The sequence below is a fragment of the Dendronephthya gigantea genome, unplaced genomic scaffold (assembly GCF_004324835.1).
Source record: "Dendronephthya gigantea isolate DGI-Jeju-01 unplaced genomic scaffold, DenGig_1.0 000005F, whole genome shotgun sequence".
NCBI lineage: Eukaryota > Metazoa > Cnidaria > Anthozoa > Malacalcyonacea > Nephtheidae > Dendronephthya > Dendronephthya gigantea.
In genome coordinates, this window is record NW_021163015.1 from 1,002,588 (window position 1) to 1,020,698 (window position 18,111).

General features: G+C 37.0%; 1 protein-coding gene across 1 annotated transcript; it reads left to right on the plus strand.

Annotated features, from left to right (window-relative positions):
- Window positions 1–11,791: 11,791 nt before the first annotated feature.
- On the plus strand, window positions 11,792–16,579 carry LOC114515960. Its single transcript, XM_028535282.1, has 4 exons — window positions 11,792–11,944; window positions 14,362–15,017; window positions 15,728–15,894; window positions 16,031–16,579. Exons 2-4 carry the CDS (start codon window positions 14,384–14,386, stop codon window positions 16,289–16,291), a joined length of 1,062 nt encoding a protein of 353 aa, XP_028391083.1. The 5' UTR covers window positions 11,792–11,944; window positions 14,362–14,383; the 3' UTR covers window positions 16,292–16,579.
- The last annotated feature ends 1,532 nt before the right edge of the window (window positions 16,580–18,111 follow it).

The following is an 18,111-nucleotide window of genomic DNA, read 5'->3' on the forward strand; positions in this document are numbered from 1 at the left end:
CGCACTAGCTTACAAAAATATTAACTATATCCATGCAACTCAACAATTTCAAACAGATTCTTGTTGTACCGATTGTACCAATCGATTCTAGTTTGAATGTGCAAGATCACACAAACCGGGTCAAATTTAATATGCGCGCGGATGGTGATAAAACCATTTTCTGTGTGTAAGGCTGCGTTCAGACTGAGCGTCACCTCAGTGGTAAAACGTGGGGAGCACAGTGCTCCTGTACTATACGTCTAGAGGTAATCCCTGTTATTGGGCGCCCTGCCCAACTTCATTTCCAAGCGTTGTGTCCAACCTCAGCGCCAAAAAGAAGGCGCACCCACCGTGTAGCGCCAGGCACTCTGTCTGAATGTATGGCCTAAATTGACTCAACCAAGCCAACTCATTTATGTATATATTCTCCCTCGTTTGACTAATTTTAAAATCTTTTAGCGACTGCAATGCTTCAAATCTTGAAATTATCTTGAATTTTTACAGGCCTATCGGGCGGGTCCCATGATAAAGATGCAATGTACAAATGGTGTTCGAAATTTACCGTTTCCACTGGTGTGATCAGACGAAGGACCAGTGTTCGGACTCGGTGTAAAATTGCTGTGAGTCCAGTTGTACTCTGCGGTCAGATCGAATGTAAAACCACACAAGTCGTCCGATTCGAAGTTACAATCCAGAGCTGAAGAATTAAAATGGAAGTAAAGGAGAAATAAGAAACAGCCGAAAGCAAGGCGACACTGGGGCTGAGAAATATCATATATTATCAACAGTTTCGCTATTTTATCAATCCAGAGCTGAAGAATTAAAATGGAAGTAAAGGAGAAATAAGAAACAGCCGAAAGCAAGGCAAAACTGGGCCCGGAAATATCATATATTATCAACAGTTTCGCTATTTATTTTGATATTTAACGGTTACGTAAACTAAGTAAAGAGTATCTCTTTTATCTGAAGTGAAGTTATGACTTCAAAGTTTTACTTAACTTAAGAGTATAAAAATGCTACTTTTAATCTTTTAAACTATATAGGATATTAATCAATGATTTAGGCTAAAAAGATATACCTTGTGTCTGATCAACAACCTCATCGGAAAGTGCCAAAACTGTGCAAAATACTGCGAACCAAATCATCTTGACCCGTTGTTAGTTCTGATCAGCTGAAGACAAATCTTTCAAATTATATATGTCCGGCATTCGCTGCGGTGTTATCACTGACATACAACAATATCCGGGCTCGTTTTTCTAAAGTGTTTACGCTTAAATGGCTGAGTAAATCTCAGCCTGTTTGTTTTGAAAACTAGGCCAACAAATCTGTACAAACGGAGCAGATTGGTAGAACAATCGAAACAAAATTGCCTTTTTACGCAGTTTGCAGAAACAGTTTGGTGCTTTGGCTGACTTGTATTAGCGTATAGTCCTTCTACCTCAAATGCTACGCGACCCGAGTGAATGTGAATTATCTTTCTAGTTTCGGACTTGCAAGAAATGAACTGTTCGTACAGAATAGGACAATAATGGTTTTTAAGGCAGGAATCAAACCAACCGCTTATAGATCATCGCATCTGAGTTTTATAGCAAGGGCACCTGTATTTTGGTAGAGTTGGTATCTAATATATCCTTTGATCTCGATTAATACAGAAAAAAGGCTGCCCTAAGAAGTTAGGGCGAGCTTTATAAAAATTTTAACTACATTTTGTTAAATCCTATAGTTAACCGAGAAATACACGACTCTGATTAGCCAATTCTGTCCTTATATCTACATGCAGTCAAAAGTTAACTGACGCTTATACAACTGCCCCCAATTGTTTAATTTCCTTGCAATAATGATAAATGAAATTTCATTTCAATGATGTATTTTTATTTCACAATTGTGTTTATGCTCATCTTGTAGGCATAGTGCCAACTCATTCAAGAGACAGAACGGGAACCCTTTTATTCAGCTGTCTCGTAAAAAAAACAAGGTTGTCTTTTGTTGTAGAATGTTTAATCTCGGAATGGCAACAATATTATGAAATTGAAAAATTTAGGTTTTCGCCTTAATTTCCCTCTTTTCCTAGTTCCAGCAACTCTGAGCTCGAGTAGTAAATGTACAACTATATTTTGCAATTCATTGCAAATGCGCCGTTGGAATTCAGATCACTCAAAAGTGTCTCTAAAATATTGAAGTATTTATTTCACCCTTCAAGTTTTACAATTCAGAAGGAACTTTCGCAATGACAGTGGACTCTACAGTTTGTCTATATCTCTTCAGTCTCGCAGTTTGATTCAGTTACAAAATGTACCGGCCATACCATGGAGTATACAACCATTTTCATTGAAATATCCTTGGCCAAAGTTTCACACTTCCAATAGACTTCGTGCAAATTACGATGAATACGGTCTGCCATGGAAACTCGGTCGTGACTCGTGAGCAGAGATTTTACCTCGATCGGCTTCTAATTGTTGTTGATGAATAATAAGAAATTTTCATAATGAGCCAATTATCTACCGTCGAAGATAATCAAAAAAGGTTTACTTCTGATTACGCAAAGCAAACGCAATGCTGACTGCTGGTCAAATATTATGCGTAATATTGGTCTGCACGGTCTGTCATCCATTGTTCACGTGCGCGACGAGGATTCGAAGCTGTACACACCTAAAAATCTCACATCTTGTTGACAACTTGTTAGCTCAACAAGCTTGTAGCAAGCTTGTTGACAAGTTGTAACAAGCTTGTTGAGACAACAGGTTGTAGCAAGCTTGTTGACATCAAGCTTGCTACAACTTGTTGGCTTGCAGACTTGTAGCAAGTTGTTAGAACAACTTGTTCCAAGCTTGTCGACAACAAGCTGTACCAAGCTTGTTAGAGCAACTTGATGACAAGTTGTTATAGTCATCAAGTTGTAACAAGCCTGTCACAACAAGCTTGTACAAAGTCTGCGCGTGACAATGCTGTAACAAGACAGTTCCAACAAGTTGTAGCGACATTGTTAACGGCAAAAGTTTTCCGATAACAACAAAATCAATTTGAACTGGGCCAAATATGATTTTATTGATCATTGCCATTCATCAAATGGCAAAAGCAAGATCAACGAGCTTTTAAACACTTTAACACTCTGCAACGAAGTTCATAACTTCTTTTAGTAATAAGATTTGAAAAGAATCCGAATTCCTTAAAAACATTACAGATGAACATTTCCTTGTTTCAAGGATATCTATAACCGTTGAACCGTTGAGGAAGTGACGATTTCAACGGAGTAATCTCATTGGTTCAGACTCTGTTTAAACTATGTATAAGTGATCTTATTGGTTGAAATATACGTCAGTATGTTTGCAAATTTCCCTGCTCTTTTCAAGAGTTCACTGATTCACCTGGTCATTGAGCTATCTTTGTGCGAAAACCTTTGATTTTTTAAGCCTTTAAAAGTTTAATAAACGTTGAAATATCAGTTAAAACGGATGGGCAACTTAAAAAAGTTTGAAGAATACTACAGTTCGACGTTTTAATAAAGGTATGTGCGTTTATATTTGATATGGCGTACACAACGCCGGCAACACAATTTTAATATTATAGTACACAAGCTAGCCTTTTAAAACTATATAGTTTTTAAAATATTTGTTGAATTTATTGCTTTTTTATAAACATTGAACTGTTAGTTTCTGTGGATATTTATCAAAATCGAAACTTTGCCGGTTTTTTGTATTCAATAATTCAAATATTTTTAATGACGAGTAGGTGTACGGTAAAGTGCAAAATTTCCTATTTTTAATATCTGTGCGTATGTTTTTAGCATGCTCTGATTAGAAATAATAATATATATTTACGTATTATGGTAATAAAGTATTTGTACATTACTTATTTGACATTAGACTTGGATGGCAAGCAAGACCCTCGCCACAGCAGACAGGATGGAGTTTCCTCAACGTATTTGCAAACCAGTTTCCTCAAAAATATTTGCATATTTTTTAAAGTAACTGATTCCTGAAGCCATTGTATATTATACTTTATAGGAATTTGATTATCAAACTGGAGCTAAACTGAGGTATTGGCCGGAAAGTCGTATCAAACAAAGTGAATTATAGGAAAGAGGTGCAGCTAGCTGTTGATTCTTGGGATGACGAAGTCAATTCAACAAGTGACTGAAAATACTGGTATTATACAAGAATATTCATGCACCAGTTAATTTTTACCGTATGAATGCAAAGAAACTTTTCTTACGAACTGATTATTAGGCTATATACTCAAAAAGGAAAATACATATGTTCTTGTACTGAGTCTTTAGTAATCTTGGTACTTCAAATGTGAAGTTTGTATTTAATTGCTAACCTTTGAATTTGTTTTTAAAATAATATGATTTTTACATCAAACTTTGTGTTGTTTGTTCTTTGTTTCACAATCTCCGGGAAAACACGCGTGTTTTCAAGCGAGATTTAATGCGCGGCCATGTTTGCAGCAAGCTTGTCGCGACAAGCTTGTAACGGCCTTGTTATAACAAGCTTGGAACAGCTCAAGTTCAACAAGCTTGTAGCAAGTTGTTGTCAGACTTGTAGCAAGCTTGTTGGCAACAACCTTGGTACAGCATTGTCACAACAAACTTGCTACAAGTCTGACAACAACTTGCTACACGTCCGTCACAACAACTTGGGACAAGCGGTGCGAATAAATCTTGCAACAAGCTTGTTGAAACGAGCTTGCGACAAGCTTGCTGCAGGCACAGAGTACTACACAGAGGTGGAACTCGCGGCAAATCTTGTCCCCCTGTTTTTAATGCGCACGCGCTAGGCTCTGGCAAGTGTTTTTGCACTTTTTAATAAGGAAAATTCGATTTTTTAGCAGAAAAAATGCAATTTTAAAGCCAAGGGTCTTTTGCTCTTCGTTTTTTTGACAAATTTTATTTATCCATCCGACATTGCTCCTTTTGGATTAAAAATGACTGCGATAATACGAATTAAAACGGGAAAAAAAGGGAAATACAACTACGAGGAGTGCGATTTTCACACGAAGCTTCTAGAACTGCCAGGTAAAAATTCAAAGTTTGGTATTTCATCTAATAAATGTAGGTCTATCTGACTATATTTCGCCAACATGCAGTCGTATTTTTCTCTAGATGGCGAAACAATCTTCTCAGTTAACTTTTGAGCAGACGACATATCAAGACATTGACTTCTACTGTTCAAGAAGATAGCAAGTTAGATGGCTATTAAAAAACGTTTTACAACGCATACGCAGTTTTCTGATATTTGTGAACCCTATTATGTCTCTATATATGTGTATTATTATTTCACTTTGGACTCTTCAGACCCTCTTCGGGCTGGTACCAATGGAAATTCTAGAACTGAATTATTTAGCAGCAGCAGCAAGGTTAGACAATGGTTCTAGAATTATAGCTTGCATATTAGTATAAGAAATTTATGTTATTCAGTTATTCATATATAGGTAAGCTTTTATATTACCCTTCTTATGCATTAACTGCTCAAATTATTTAGGCTTGGTCTAAATTCATTCATGTAATTAATCTCAACAAAAGCCTTGTTTTTGAATCTATCCATGCAATGCACATTCTACAACATTAAAACTCCATGTAAAAGGGATTAAGGGAAGGTTAGGACATATTGAGTTCATCACCATATTATAGTTTCAGAGCAAAAAATATTTATATTTTTCATTATATTCACATCCAAAAATTGTAAAATAGCTTTCAATCTTCTCATAGAAGCCACACAGAATTGCATAGATTAGATTGGAAATTGATTTGCAAGTCCTTCATGAATATTACAATCATGTATGAACTGAAATTAATATCTGTTAGCATTTACCATTTTGTGTGTGAAGTTGGATTTATACTCATGTAAAAAGTATTGTATATAAAGGTAAAAGTTGCATTTGTTTATTGTAAATCCTTTGAATTCAAGTTCAAGATTCGAATAAAAAACATGTAGTTTTTGCTAGTTTTATGGCACAATAAATTATTTTCAAAGATTTTTTTCGTGTGTTTGAATTGTAATATTAACACATCAATCATGCTTTTTTTAAGATCAGCTCAGATGTTTTCTGGATGAAAAAATAACTGACTAATTTATAATCGGCGACGATGTTGGCAATCAGCTTGATATTTATAAAGAAAATCATTCGCGCTTGTATTTCTTACCTCTTTAACCTAACGCATATATTTTTTACAAAAAAACAACCATTTACCGTTTGTTTTTAAAATTTAGGCGCAAAAATGGAGATCGATAGAGCCAGCTTTAAAATATTAACATTTTTCGTCTTTTGAACACCTTTTTCCCTTACTTTAGAGTCAAAATACACTTGCCAGAGCAATTTGCGTGGCGCGTGGAATGGCGTAGGCAGGGGGACAGCAACATCAAAGGGTTCCGCCGCGAGTTCCATAACTGTATATCATTAAACTGTGCTGCAGGCTTGTTACAACTCGTGCGTTTTTACGTGTGTACATGAGACTAATATGAGTCCCAAGCATCCCCGTGCGCTTGCTCTAATCAGCAACTGATCTCTATACGTAGATGAGGCAGTCGATTATGATCCATAAAGCGGGTACGAGGCTGGAGCAGTATGCTGCGCGACTTTTGTGTGATGATGAATCGCCTTTAATGATTCATTTCGTTTACTTGTGAAACCGATAACAATGTACAAGCATTGAATATTCATTTCTCGTAAATTTCATTTCTGAGAAGTATTAATAGTTTTCTAGAATAGCAAAACAAACATGTTTTGGTGTCATGTGATCGGTCATGCGGAGTATTATTATTCAGAGGTGTGTCAAGTATATGCGTATATTAAAGGTAGTTACGTAACATTGATTATATACAATATTGAATATAATGATTAAGTTGTGGTGAAACGTTTTGTTTTACACTTCTATATATAATATTTAGTATATTTATAGATCGTTCCATAGACGTAAGAAGATATATAGCTTGTAGAACAGTTTCAGTTTCATCAGTAGACAGACTCGAGTTATTATTTTGAAGAAAATATTCACAGCTGATATTATACGACCAAAATATTCAATGCTATATACCCACCGTGCATACTATAATTGCTTATCTACGCGTATATGGTGGGTGGTAAAAACAGCCAATATGATACAGTGAGAATTTGTGGTGAGAATTTGATAAAAGTTTCCATTTTTTAATTCCATAAAGTTCTGGCCATATCATAAAACAAATATACCATATGTGATAACCATGGCTGATAGCGAACTAGGCTTTGCCTCGAGACTCGAGCTGATGCAGCTATAATTGTTGATACCCAAAGTAGATTATTTTTGGCTATAGACATATCTTTTTTCAGACGTTGTCAAGGACAGAGGATGCTTTAACGGCTCTGTAAGAGTGCAAAAATATATCCGTCACTCAGTATAAAGAGACTGCGAAAACGTGTAACACATTGTGACTATAATGTCGTAAAATAAAAAACAGGAAAAGTTTCGAAACGGATGAGCGAGAAATATAGACGCGCCTTTTTTCTGTGAAAATGATTGCTGGCAAACCGTATACAAAGACAAAGTTGTGGTTGTCTACCAATATATCTTTCATTTCCGGTAACTAGTGTTTACCGGTTCACAAAACTGAGAACCCTTTGCGGGGACTCTTCCGCGTAACCTCAAAATATTGATTAACAAAAAGCGATCTTTCTTCGACAAAGATGTGTTTGGTAATTGGATGAAACGCCTCGCTTCCTAGACTTCCTACAATTGAAGAAAGTCGTATCAGGTAGAACTTGTTTAGATTTCGATTTTAGCGGCAACTCTCTGCAGATTGACGCTCGGTTTATGATAAATGTCGCTTGGTTTTCATTTTATCAACGTGATTGTCGTACTTCGGATGCTAATTTGTCTCACTTTTTGTATTCAAATTGTCATACGCATGACCGTATACACGTAGCAAAGAATCTATTACATCAGCACATTGACATGCATGTTCACAACCACAGTTAATAGTAACAACAGTTGCGACTGTAGACCCCGTTTACACTAGAACGAAAGTTTCCGGATTTGTAAAGTTATCCGGATTCATTGTTACACACATGTATCGGATTCGTCAGGTGTTTACACCACACTTTAGTTGTCTTTGTATGCGGATTTGTCCGTTTACACTCGCGTTACTTGTTCTTGGAGAATTGTTTGGTCGTCACGTTTGAATTTCTTCGGATTCGTCGTGCTAAGCGTTTACACAAGAAAATTTTCCGGATTCAAATGTTTCTGGATACGAAGTTTCCACAAACTTTTACGGATTCAAAGTTTCCGGATACCGCTTAAAACCGAGTACATTTTCTATCGGATTCGTTGCTGCGTGTGTAAACAGCAACATGAATCCGGTACTAAAACATTCCGCTTTCGTGATGAATCCGAAAACTTTCGATCTAGTGTAAACGGGGTCTTAATGGCAACATGGCTTACTCTATATTCAAGGTCAGGAAGCAATTAAGTTCCACCTACGTCGCCTACGCTTTGTGGTCTTGTTAACATTGCGTGCAGCGAGGAAGACGATGAGAGGAACGTGAGGAGAAACAAAAGACTAATATAGCAAGCGACTTAAGAATAAGTCTTGAAAAACAATCAAACATGTCGTCTGCGTAAGAGACTGTGGGCGGTTTCCCACTGTCGCGTTTTTGCACGTATACGTATAATTATGTAAAGCTTAATTAAACTTATGAAAATTAACGATTGAATAGACGCACAGGGTTGGGTTCTGTTGATGATTTGGTGTGCTTTTTCTGGCATAAAATCAATTATTCAACAACTTAGAAGCTAGTTTTAAGGTAATGTTACACGAAACGACTTTCAATATCAACTCGCAACGCAACAATAAGCAAAAATCTAAACAATAATGTTGTGTGGAATAAAACAGTTCTTAAACTCTCAACTTGTTTCCAGTACAATTTCTGTGTTACAAACTAGCTCATGCATATATCATATTCGACGCGTAAACCTTTTTCAAAACATTCTTGCGTTGCGAGTTGATGTTGAAAGTTGTTTCGTGTATAAAATTATCTTTAAGCTTTTACTTAAAAAAAACGCGACAGTGGAAGACAGTCCTTGCACAAGGATGTATGTATATGCATGCATGACGGCGACGCGACGGAAGATTCTATAGTAATTAAGACTGAGTTTTAACCCTTAAAAGAGTTGTTCTACAGGGTGTCTCAAAAAAACGAAAACTATTGAAATTACCCATAATAATGTAATTGTTAGAGTTTGAATGACTAAGCAATCTGTTGGAGGTTTTTTTGAGACACCCTGTCTAACTCTCATCGTATGAATTTACGTAATGCGGTATAAGACGTTGAAAACATTGGGTTTATGTTTGGGAGAAATTCTATGGAGCCCGATTTTAAATATAGTGCTCGCCGCTCTCTGCATCTTCAGATGCAAACGTTCTATATACACATGCACGGCGTAAAACCTGAGATATATGGTTTTATAGACCAATTGCGAAACTTAGTAACCGCGCCTTCGCATAACATGAAAGCGAGGCTTATTATGCAAAAAACAATATTTGTATTTTTTGCCGTACAAAGCTATCCGCCGAGTTATATCCCGGTTTTCGCCTTTGGTTTACATATTTTTCGATACCTTTAAAGCTCGGTTTCATCGTTGTTATCATAGTTTTAAGGTGAGGGAGTTTTGCCTTTCATTTGAGGCGTTTTTGTGATGTTTTCATTAATTTTTTCGGCTGCTTTCGTCGGGGAAATATGGAAAAGACCGACACAAACTCAGGTAAAAATTCAGTTTTTTCCAAGCTATTTCGTCTCAAGTCTTGAAAATTTATTTCATTTTTCTTCCTTTTATTTGTGCAAAATTTGGCGATATATATTTGGTGCAAAATCTATGTTTTTGTGACAAAAATTGTTGAAAAGTCACGGTCGAACCACCACCATGTTTACATTTCTCATTTAAAATTATTTTACACCAATTTTATCGATCGATAAGCTGTAATTTCACAGCAATTTTACAGCTCAGGAAAAATTAGAAGAACTCTGTTGACAGAAACAATCGGAGATAAAATATACAACGGAGTTTTTTGGTTTATTTTCCCTGTGTATATAGACTACAGTACATGTGATGTCATGCCGACTCAAAGCAAAACAACTCTTCAAATTGGCACACATGCATGACATGGATAGTAAAATACTTATTACCAAGACATAATATCATTCTCTATTTTGAATTACCATTTAATATTTCTTTTCCCACAATATCATACTATAAAGGTAGCCACAATGCGAGCAGCAGCGTTTTTTAAGATATGCCTTTACATGATGGCAAAGCCGAAGGCGAAAAAAATATACAACCCCGAAGTTCGGAAGTGTTTTCCGTTTTATAATGCGATGGTGAACGGAATCCTTTCCTTTTAAAGTATTCCTGGTTAACCCTTATTTAAAACATCTATTGCATGGTAGTAGATAGAAAGAATAGTGTTTTGTAGTGACACAAAATATACAGAACGTCAGATGCGTTCGAATTCGACTTTTAAATAAAATTCGGCCTTCATGTCGGTATGCAAGCCATGCATCGTCTGTACTTTTTTAAAACGAAATAAACAAAAACATTTCAGTTAGTTACTTTTTGCCATTTTCACAGTATTACTCTGGTATAAAGATAAAAAATATAGTGATATTTGTGAATAAATTTGAACCATTTCAGTCATTAGGTGTGAAATTATAAAATCTGACTGTCACTTTTCATTTAGTTTTCAACAATTTTTGTCACAAAAACATAGATTTTGCACCAAATATATATCGCCAAATTTTGCACAAATAAAAGGAAGAAAAATGAAATAAATTTTCAAGACTTGAGACGAAATAGTTTGGAAAAAACTGAATTTTTACCTGAGTTTGTGTCGGCCTTTTCCATATTTCCCCGACGAAAGCAGCCGAAAAAATTAATGAAAACATCACAAAAACGCCTCAAATGAAAGGCAAAACTCCCTCACCTTAAAACTATGATAACAACGATGAAACCGAGCTTTAAAGGTATCGAAAAATATGTAAACCAAAGGCGAAAACCGGGATATAACTCGGCGGATAGCTTTGTACGGCAAAAAATACAAATATTGTTTTTTGCATAATAAGCCTCGCTTCCATGTTATGCGAAGGCGCGGTTACTAAGTTTCGCAATTGGTCTATGGGTCTTTATTTAATGATTAATTTCGTATAGGTAAATTCTCATTTAATTATCCAGCGAAGTCCCGGCATGCAAAGATTGTCGTATCTGTTGCATGTATATAACTCGGTGACTGAATTTTGATTTCAGACCATTGTTTAAAATGAAGCCTATTTTTGAAATTATTTGCCATAGCTTCGCGAGACACTTATAGCTCCGCACTGAGACTGCGTGATTCTGCATAGCTACACAGCCATCTAAGCGTGGGACGCGCCTGTTTCTAGGGATATCCCCACTCACGGTATACCGACACACGTACAAACCCGGTCTCAATCTTCCTGTCGTAGTCATATATCAAAGGTTCTCTGTATCAATAGTTATACTGGATGAAACTGAGTCATCGCCCGGCCGATCAGTGTCATACAAAAAAATATTAAGCTGGATTCTTCAGAGCTGATCATTTTAGGTTTTAAAACTATCTATTTTCAATTAGAACTGTGCATTCGGAAAATGGGAAGTCTTAGGACGCGCCTGTTTATCTAGGTCGGCGACGAACTCAGTGGTGGTCACTGCATCACGCACGCCCAACAACAAATCATCGAGAATTATCTCATGAATATTTAAATTCATTCTCTGCCGTTCAAATAGCCGCGATTCAACTGAGCAGAGTGCATTTTCGTCTGGAATCCTGAAGCGGGAACAAGCAACGAACTTCGGTAAAGCAGTTCTTTAAATTTAATCGGAACTCCAAGCAAGCTTATACCGATTTTCGTCGTCTGAATCTAACTCAAAAGAACTTTATTTTCCGTGAGGCGTTTGGTGTGAAAATCCAAAGTAATCTTGCAGGTGAGTTGTTGCAAACTGAACCGTTTCTATGAATAACAGACTATAAGCGAAATCTTTTCGGTATACGTACCAATATACGGCATGTGTCTTCACACTGCATGATACCTATATATATATATACATATTTATATTATAAGTCGTATATTTAGTTTTTATAGGAAATTCAAGTGATTCTGTGCAGGCGGTTTAATGAAACAAGTAAAATTTTAGCTACTGCTGGTCGAAGTACAGACTTTAGCGAAAAGTGTTTCGCAAATTAATATAGCCATATAGTTTTCATGTAAACGGTTCCTGGTTCGAGGTTTTAAAAAATTTACCAGCATAAAATAGCTATTTGTGCATGTAACTAGGCATTGGACGTCTAGAAGGAAGAAGTCTCATGTCTGGTAGATTTAACTGAGAAATAAAAGCGTTTTGGAAAAACAGCAGCAATGCAGAATAGCCTACTTGTGACGAGTCGGTTGTATGAAGCATACAGTCGTAACACGTCTTATCTGTTTGTGTGAAATAATTAAGCTATAGCGTATGGTTTAGGTTATATAAACTATATGACGTGAATTCATCGTTTTACAGGCTTTAATTTAGTATTTTTAACCCCACATATATACTGTCTCAATGACACTAGCCAACTATCGATCGATGCCTGCATGGGTGTCGTAGCTATAGCAAAACGTATATGGATGCATGGAACATCCTGTTACACGTTGCTGAACATTCTGAACAGTGAACATCCTGATACAGCTGAGGGCGACGGAATGGGGGCTATGGTTTGAAAATGAATTCGAGATGGATATTTCGGTTCTGACGTCCTCTTGTGTGTTATGACTAAATGTAGAGGAATGACCAAAAATTATATAAAATATATCATGAAATTTTTGTGAGTACAAAGCCTTCAGCGTTTTGATGTATTGCTATAACTCTTGCAACAGCTATTAATAGTAATTTACGCCAGCTTATGACATAATTGGACTTTGACTCTCTAAGTTTTCACTTTTCAGATATATTTGTTCAGCTCTGTCGTATTTCTATATTTGCATGCTTAATCTGAATTAACTAGAGTAGTGTGGCAAATATATAATTATCTTTATGAATCAATGGCTATTCAGTAATTTCAAGGCTATTTCAGAAATAAATAACCAGCTTTGCTACGAAATAACAGCTTGTTCAACTTGCAGACTCTCAATAAATTGTTTGTACAGACTACGATTAAAATTAGAAATATCGCGTTTTAAGCGTGTATTATCGTGATAATTTGACAGCATAATTGGTCGATTAAAAATTGTGTAATTGTCATATAAGGTGATTATAACGTTATATAACCCCGTGCGGAAATTTGTCACGATATATATTTGTCATTGTTATATAATCTATATTTTTATTGAGGTAATGGTTTAGATCTGATAGAGTTTTGAAAAGATTGCAACTCCATGTTGCCAGAGAACTTTAATGGTTCATATATGAACAATAATCATTACGAACTATACATACAATCGACATGCTAGTATATTTATACATAGCCCAAAGTTTGGCGCTATATAGGAAAGCCAATATATATAATTATTCATATTGTATTTCCCTATGCAGATCGGAACTAAATTAAACTACCGAATTTGACGCCAAATCACGCCATGTGTGCATGTCTATAGATCACGCTAAGTGCATGGGAAACCAACCTTATAGAGCTTTAGGTTTTGCAAATGCATGTGCTTTGCCCAGTCTCTCTCGGCTGTACGAATGATGCAATTTATTTTAAGCTGGAAATAGTAACGAACTCAAGCACCGGATGGGTGTAAACCTTCCCGATTATAGTAATGTTGCGTCAGTCATGTAAATATTGTTTCTTGGAACTGAAATACCAGCTCAAAGTATAGCCAGAAAAACTTTTTATAGACTTGATTATCACTATTATCACTATGTATGATTGGTTTCGAGATAGAATGATATAGTGTGGACTTTGGACAATTATCATATATGTGGCGTGGGTGTGTGGATGAAAGTAAACTCAGTTGCCCTGATACTCTTGTAAGAAACAAAAATGAGACCTTTCTTTTCACAGATTCAAATTTTGAAAAGCTTGTAAGTCTTTTAAAACAAGCTACTATACATGAAAATGCCAGTCATATAGGGAGCTATTCTTTACACAGTAAAAACTGTTAGACCGTTCCACTGGTGTTTTACAGTCAGTGTTTCAAGAGCTCTGCATTCAAGTATATCGTTATTTACGTCTGCCTAACTCGGGAAATGCAGTTTCACCGCTATATATTCTTAACGCGGTTTGGGCATTATTGCCGCTTATATAATCAAGGAAAAGCGTCCCTCGATATTCTTTGAATTTTTGAGGTCACCACTGTAAAGATTCACCTCACTTTTTCTCATTCCTTCACTTCATTTCTATGTATTTCATTATTGTGTTTTAGAAAGAAAATTTTAAAAAGCAACATGGTAGCACATTTTGAACATATGTTCCACCTTGGGCGACCGAAATTTCTCATGTATAGCAACGTCATCTACACCGTTGGGGTCGCGGCAGCGTACAAGTCCAATCCGAATTTGCCTTTTAATCTTTGGTCATACATTTGGATTTGTCTCCTGGTCCACGCTATCCACGCGATGACTCATTATTTCAACGAATATTACGACTACGAGGCTGATTGCGCTAACAAGAACCCAAGCCCCTGGACTGGCGGTTCGCGCGTGTTGGTCGAGGGAAAAGTCAAACCCAAAGTCTCGTTACTGATAGGAAGATTAATCTGTGCGATAGTGTTGTCAAACGCGGTCATTTACTATGGGGTATCTGGGAATGTTCCTGCAACGGTCACTATAGTACTTGGTGTAATTTTTGGTCATGGATACAGCGCTTGGCCGCTCAGAACCTCACGTATCGGATTAGGAGAAGCGACCGTGTGCCTCGTTCTGAATATCCTAGTACCATTGGTTGGTTACCAGTCACATGACCCTAGTTCACCGTTCGGTAATAGGTTGCTATGGCCAATATTACTCCCGCTGTTGCCAATACAATATGTTCGAATGATGGTTATGAACATGGCTGACCTGGAACCTGACAAAATTACTGGTAAGCTGTAGATTCCTTTTAGATATACTAACATTCTGAGGCCGGTTGTGTCAAACCCGTTTACCTCAAATCAGAACTCAAGTCTATCGTTTTATTCAACAAGCGAATCTAATATAATCCTACTGTTTACAACTACATATTCAGTGCAATGGGTTTGTCGGTAGTGTTTAAACACACGTGGGTGTTCACACACACACAGTGTGTAAAAACGTAGGTGTTTGCACACGCCCCCAGTTGAGATAGTTGCGTCACGCCCTGTCTACACGTTTAGACCTTCATCAAAAGAATTGATTGCAGGAATATATTAAACCAAATGCTTATCTTTAGCCAATTTTTGACAAATTATCACGGTTCTGGCCGGGAGACGAATGCGAGGGGAATATGGGAAAATCTCCGCAATGATAGCCAAACCTTATCCACAAAATCACGTCCGTACCCTTCACGCCTGACTTAAGCACACAATTATCACAGCTTGAGGAGTTAACAAGCCAATTATATTCAAGCAGAACAAGGAATATCAACATTCTTAAACCAAGGTTATCGTCTTCCTCATAACATACACCTTCAATTATCGACCTACGAACATGTCGAAGAGATTCGAAGGTCTCAAACTTCGTATACAAAAACTATGTCAAAACGCACTGTATACGGTGTATTCATATGTTTTTCAAAACATTCTTGGACTGATGTCAAACCATTTCATGCTATAGGGAAACTCACGCTGGTCGCGAGGATTGGAATGCAACTATCGTGTGTAATTCATGGGATTGGTATCGTGTTTGCATACATCTTACATGTCTGGTTGTATATTTATGGATATCTTTCTACAGTCGTATTTCTTCTCATGCTTTTACCTGCCCCGATTGGACTACGACAGGTAAGAATAAAGACAGTTTGATTCCTGTGTGATTTCCTGATCAGGTTTGCAAAGAACGCGAACAGCTTGCGACAGAAATAGTTAATCAGCTAACATAATGCATGGTTATATTTATTTCTGATTGTTTGTATTATAGATTCGTAACGTTTGTATTCGCCCCTGGAAATTCGACAATCCATTTTGGAGCAGTCAGCATAACATTTTGTCAATGGCCATGGCGCTCGCGGGCATCTTACTTTCCGGAGGGAGACCGCTGAGTGGAACATCGTGGGCTCTTATTTTTCCTTTAGTTCTTATCTCTATCTCGGTTCCAGTTCTCTTCAAGAAGATCGTGGAAGCGGCCAAGGCGCACGATTCTCTCAAGCGTAATATAGTGAAATTTGCAAGAGAGGAATAATGGAAAAGCCGAATATTTAGAAAGGTGTACAAAAAATTGTAAATGTTGTAATGATAGTTGTTATGCATTCTTATTTACTTATATTTTATTTAAATCGTCGTATATTTTAAAACTGAATTCTACAATCCTCTACAATCCTGTCATAAAAGGAAGGAACGGAATTGAGAACAGTGTTATACTTGATAAAAGTTGATAAAAACTTGAAATTTCTCATGGAAAGGAATTTTAATGACCAGGAGATAGGTGCGAAATAGTATAATTTATATATATTATTTGTTTAAAAAAAAAATCAGCTTGAACTTTGGACGATTGAAGTTCTTATGCGCTCGCATTTACAGCACTCTTTATATCGAAACAGCCGTAAACAACACTGAGACTTTTCTGTGTTGAACTCGAGTGCTTGAAATGACTTCTTGAATGATCAGAAATTATGCATGATTAAATACCACGCCAACAACTATTTGATTTTAAAGCGATTGAAAAACACACTATCCGGTGGATAGCGCTATCCGGCTTTCATACCCCTGTTTTTTTACATGCAATAAATTTGCCAGAAGGTGGATCCAGGTATTTCACATTGAAGCTAGGTTTTACCAAAAACAATTAACCTAAGGCAATTAACCTTAAAATATATCAATCTTCATGATCTGATCTGTCTTAATGAGCATACTTAACCCATGGAACGCGCATTAACACCATATTAATGCAGGTTTGAATAAAAAGTCTTTTAAAAAAATAATGCGTCACAAAGTCACTCTTGTTTACAGTTCATATTTGACTAAAGTTTTAGTTAAGCTGTGTAAACAGCAGCTTATTTTGCCCGCTGAGTTCAACTGCACCTGTTTTTCTTGCGCAGCGCGGACTTGCCTTATAACCGGGCAATCAAAGAGCTTCGGTTGTCGTGTATTTTACTCGAAGACTGGCTCGCACGCAACGACACTTGAACTTCGTAAACGAACGGTACGTAAGCGAATATTAGTGAACAATCATCAGTAAATTGCTGTGGAAGTTCCTGTGTTTCAGTGTACTTCAATCGACTTTTTATTGTTCTTCATAGCGAATCAGTAGTTCAAATTGCATTATGTCACCTCCGATAAAAGATATGTTCTACTTGGGACGGCCGAAATATCTGATGTACAGTAACGTCATCTACACCGTGGGTGTAGCAGCTTCGTATCAATCAAATCCCACCTTGCCTTTTCATCTTTGGTCATACATTTGGATTTGTCTCCTGGTCCACGCTATCCACGCGATGACTCATTATTTCAACGAATATTACGACTACGAGGCTGATTGCGCTAACAAGAACCCAAGCCCCTGGACGGGCGGTTCGCGCGTGTTGGTCGAGGGAAAAGTCAAATTGGAAGTCTCGTTGGTGATAGGAAGACTATTCGCTTTGATAGTGCTTTTAAACGCGGTAATTTATTATGGAATATCTGGAAACATCACAGCAACGATCACTATAGTACTTGGTGTCATTTTTGGTCATGGCTACAGCGCTTGGCCACTCAAAACTTCGCGCAGAGGTCTGGGAGAAGCAAGCGTATGCCTCGTTCTGAATATTCTATCACCATTGGTTGGTTACCACTCACATGACCCAAGTTCACCATTCGGTAATAGGTTGCTGTTGCCAATACTACTCACGCTGTTGCCAATACAATATGTTCGAATGATGGTCATGAACATGGCTGACATAGAACCTGATAAAATTTCAGGCAAGATGACGGCCGGGATTTTGATTCTAAATCAGCTTAATTGTGTATCAATTCTATGTACAGTATCCATGTACAGTAAACAAAATGTTCCATGTACAGTCAAAA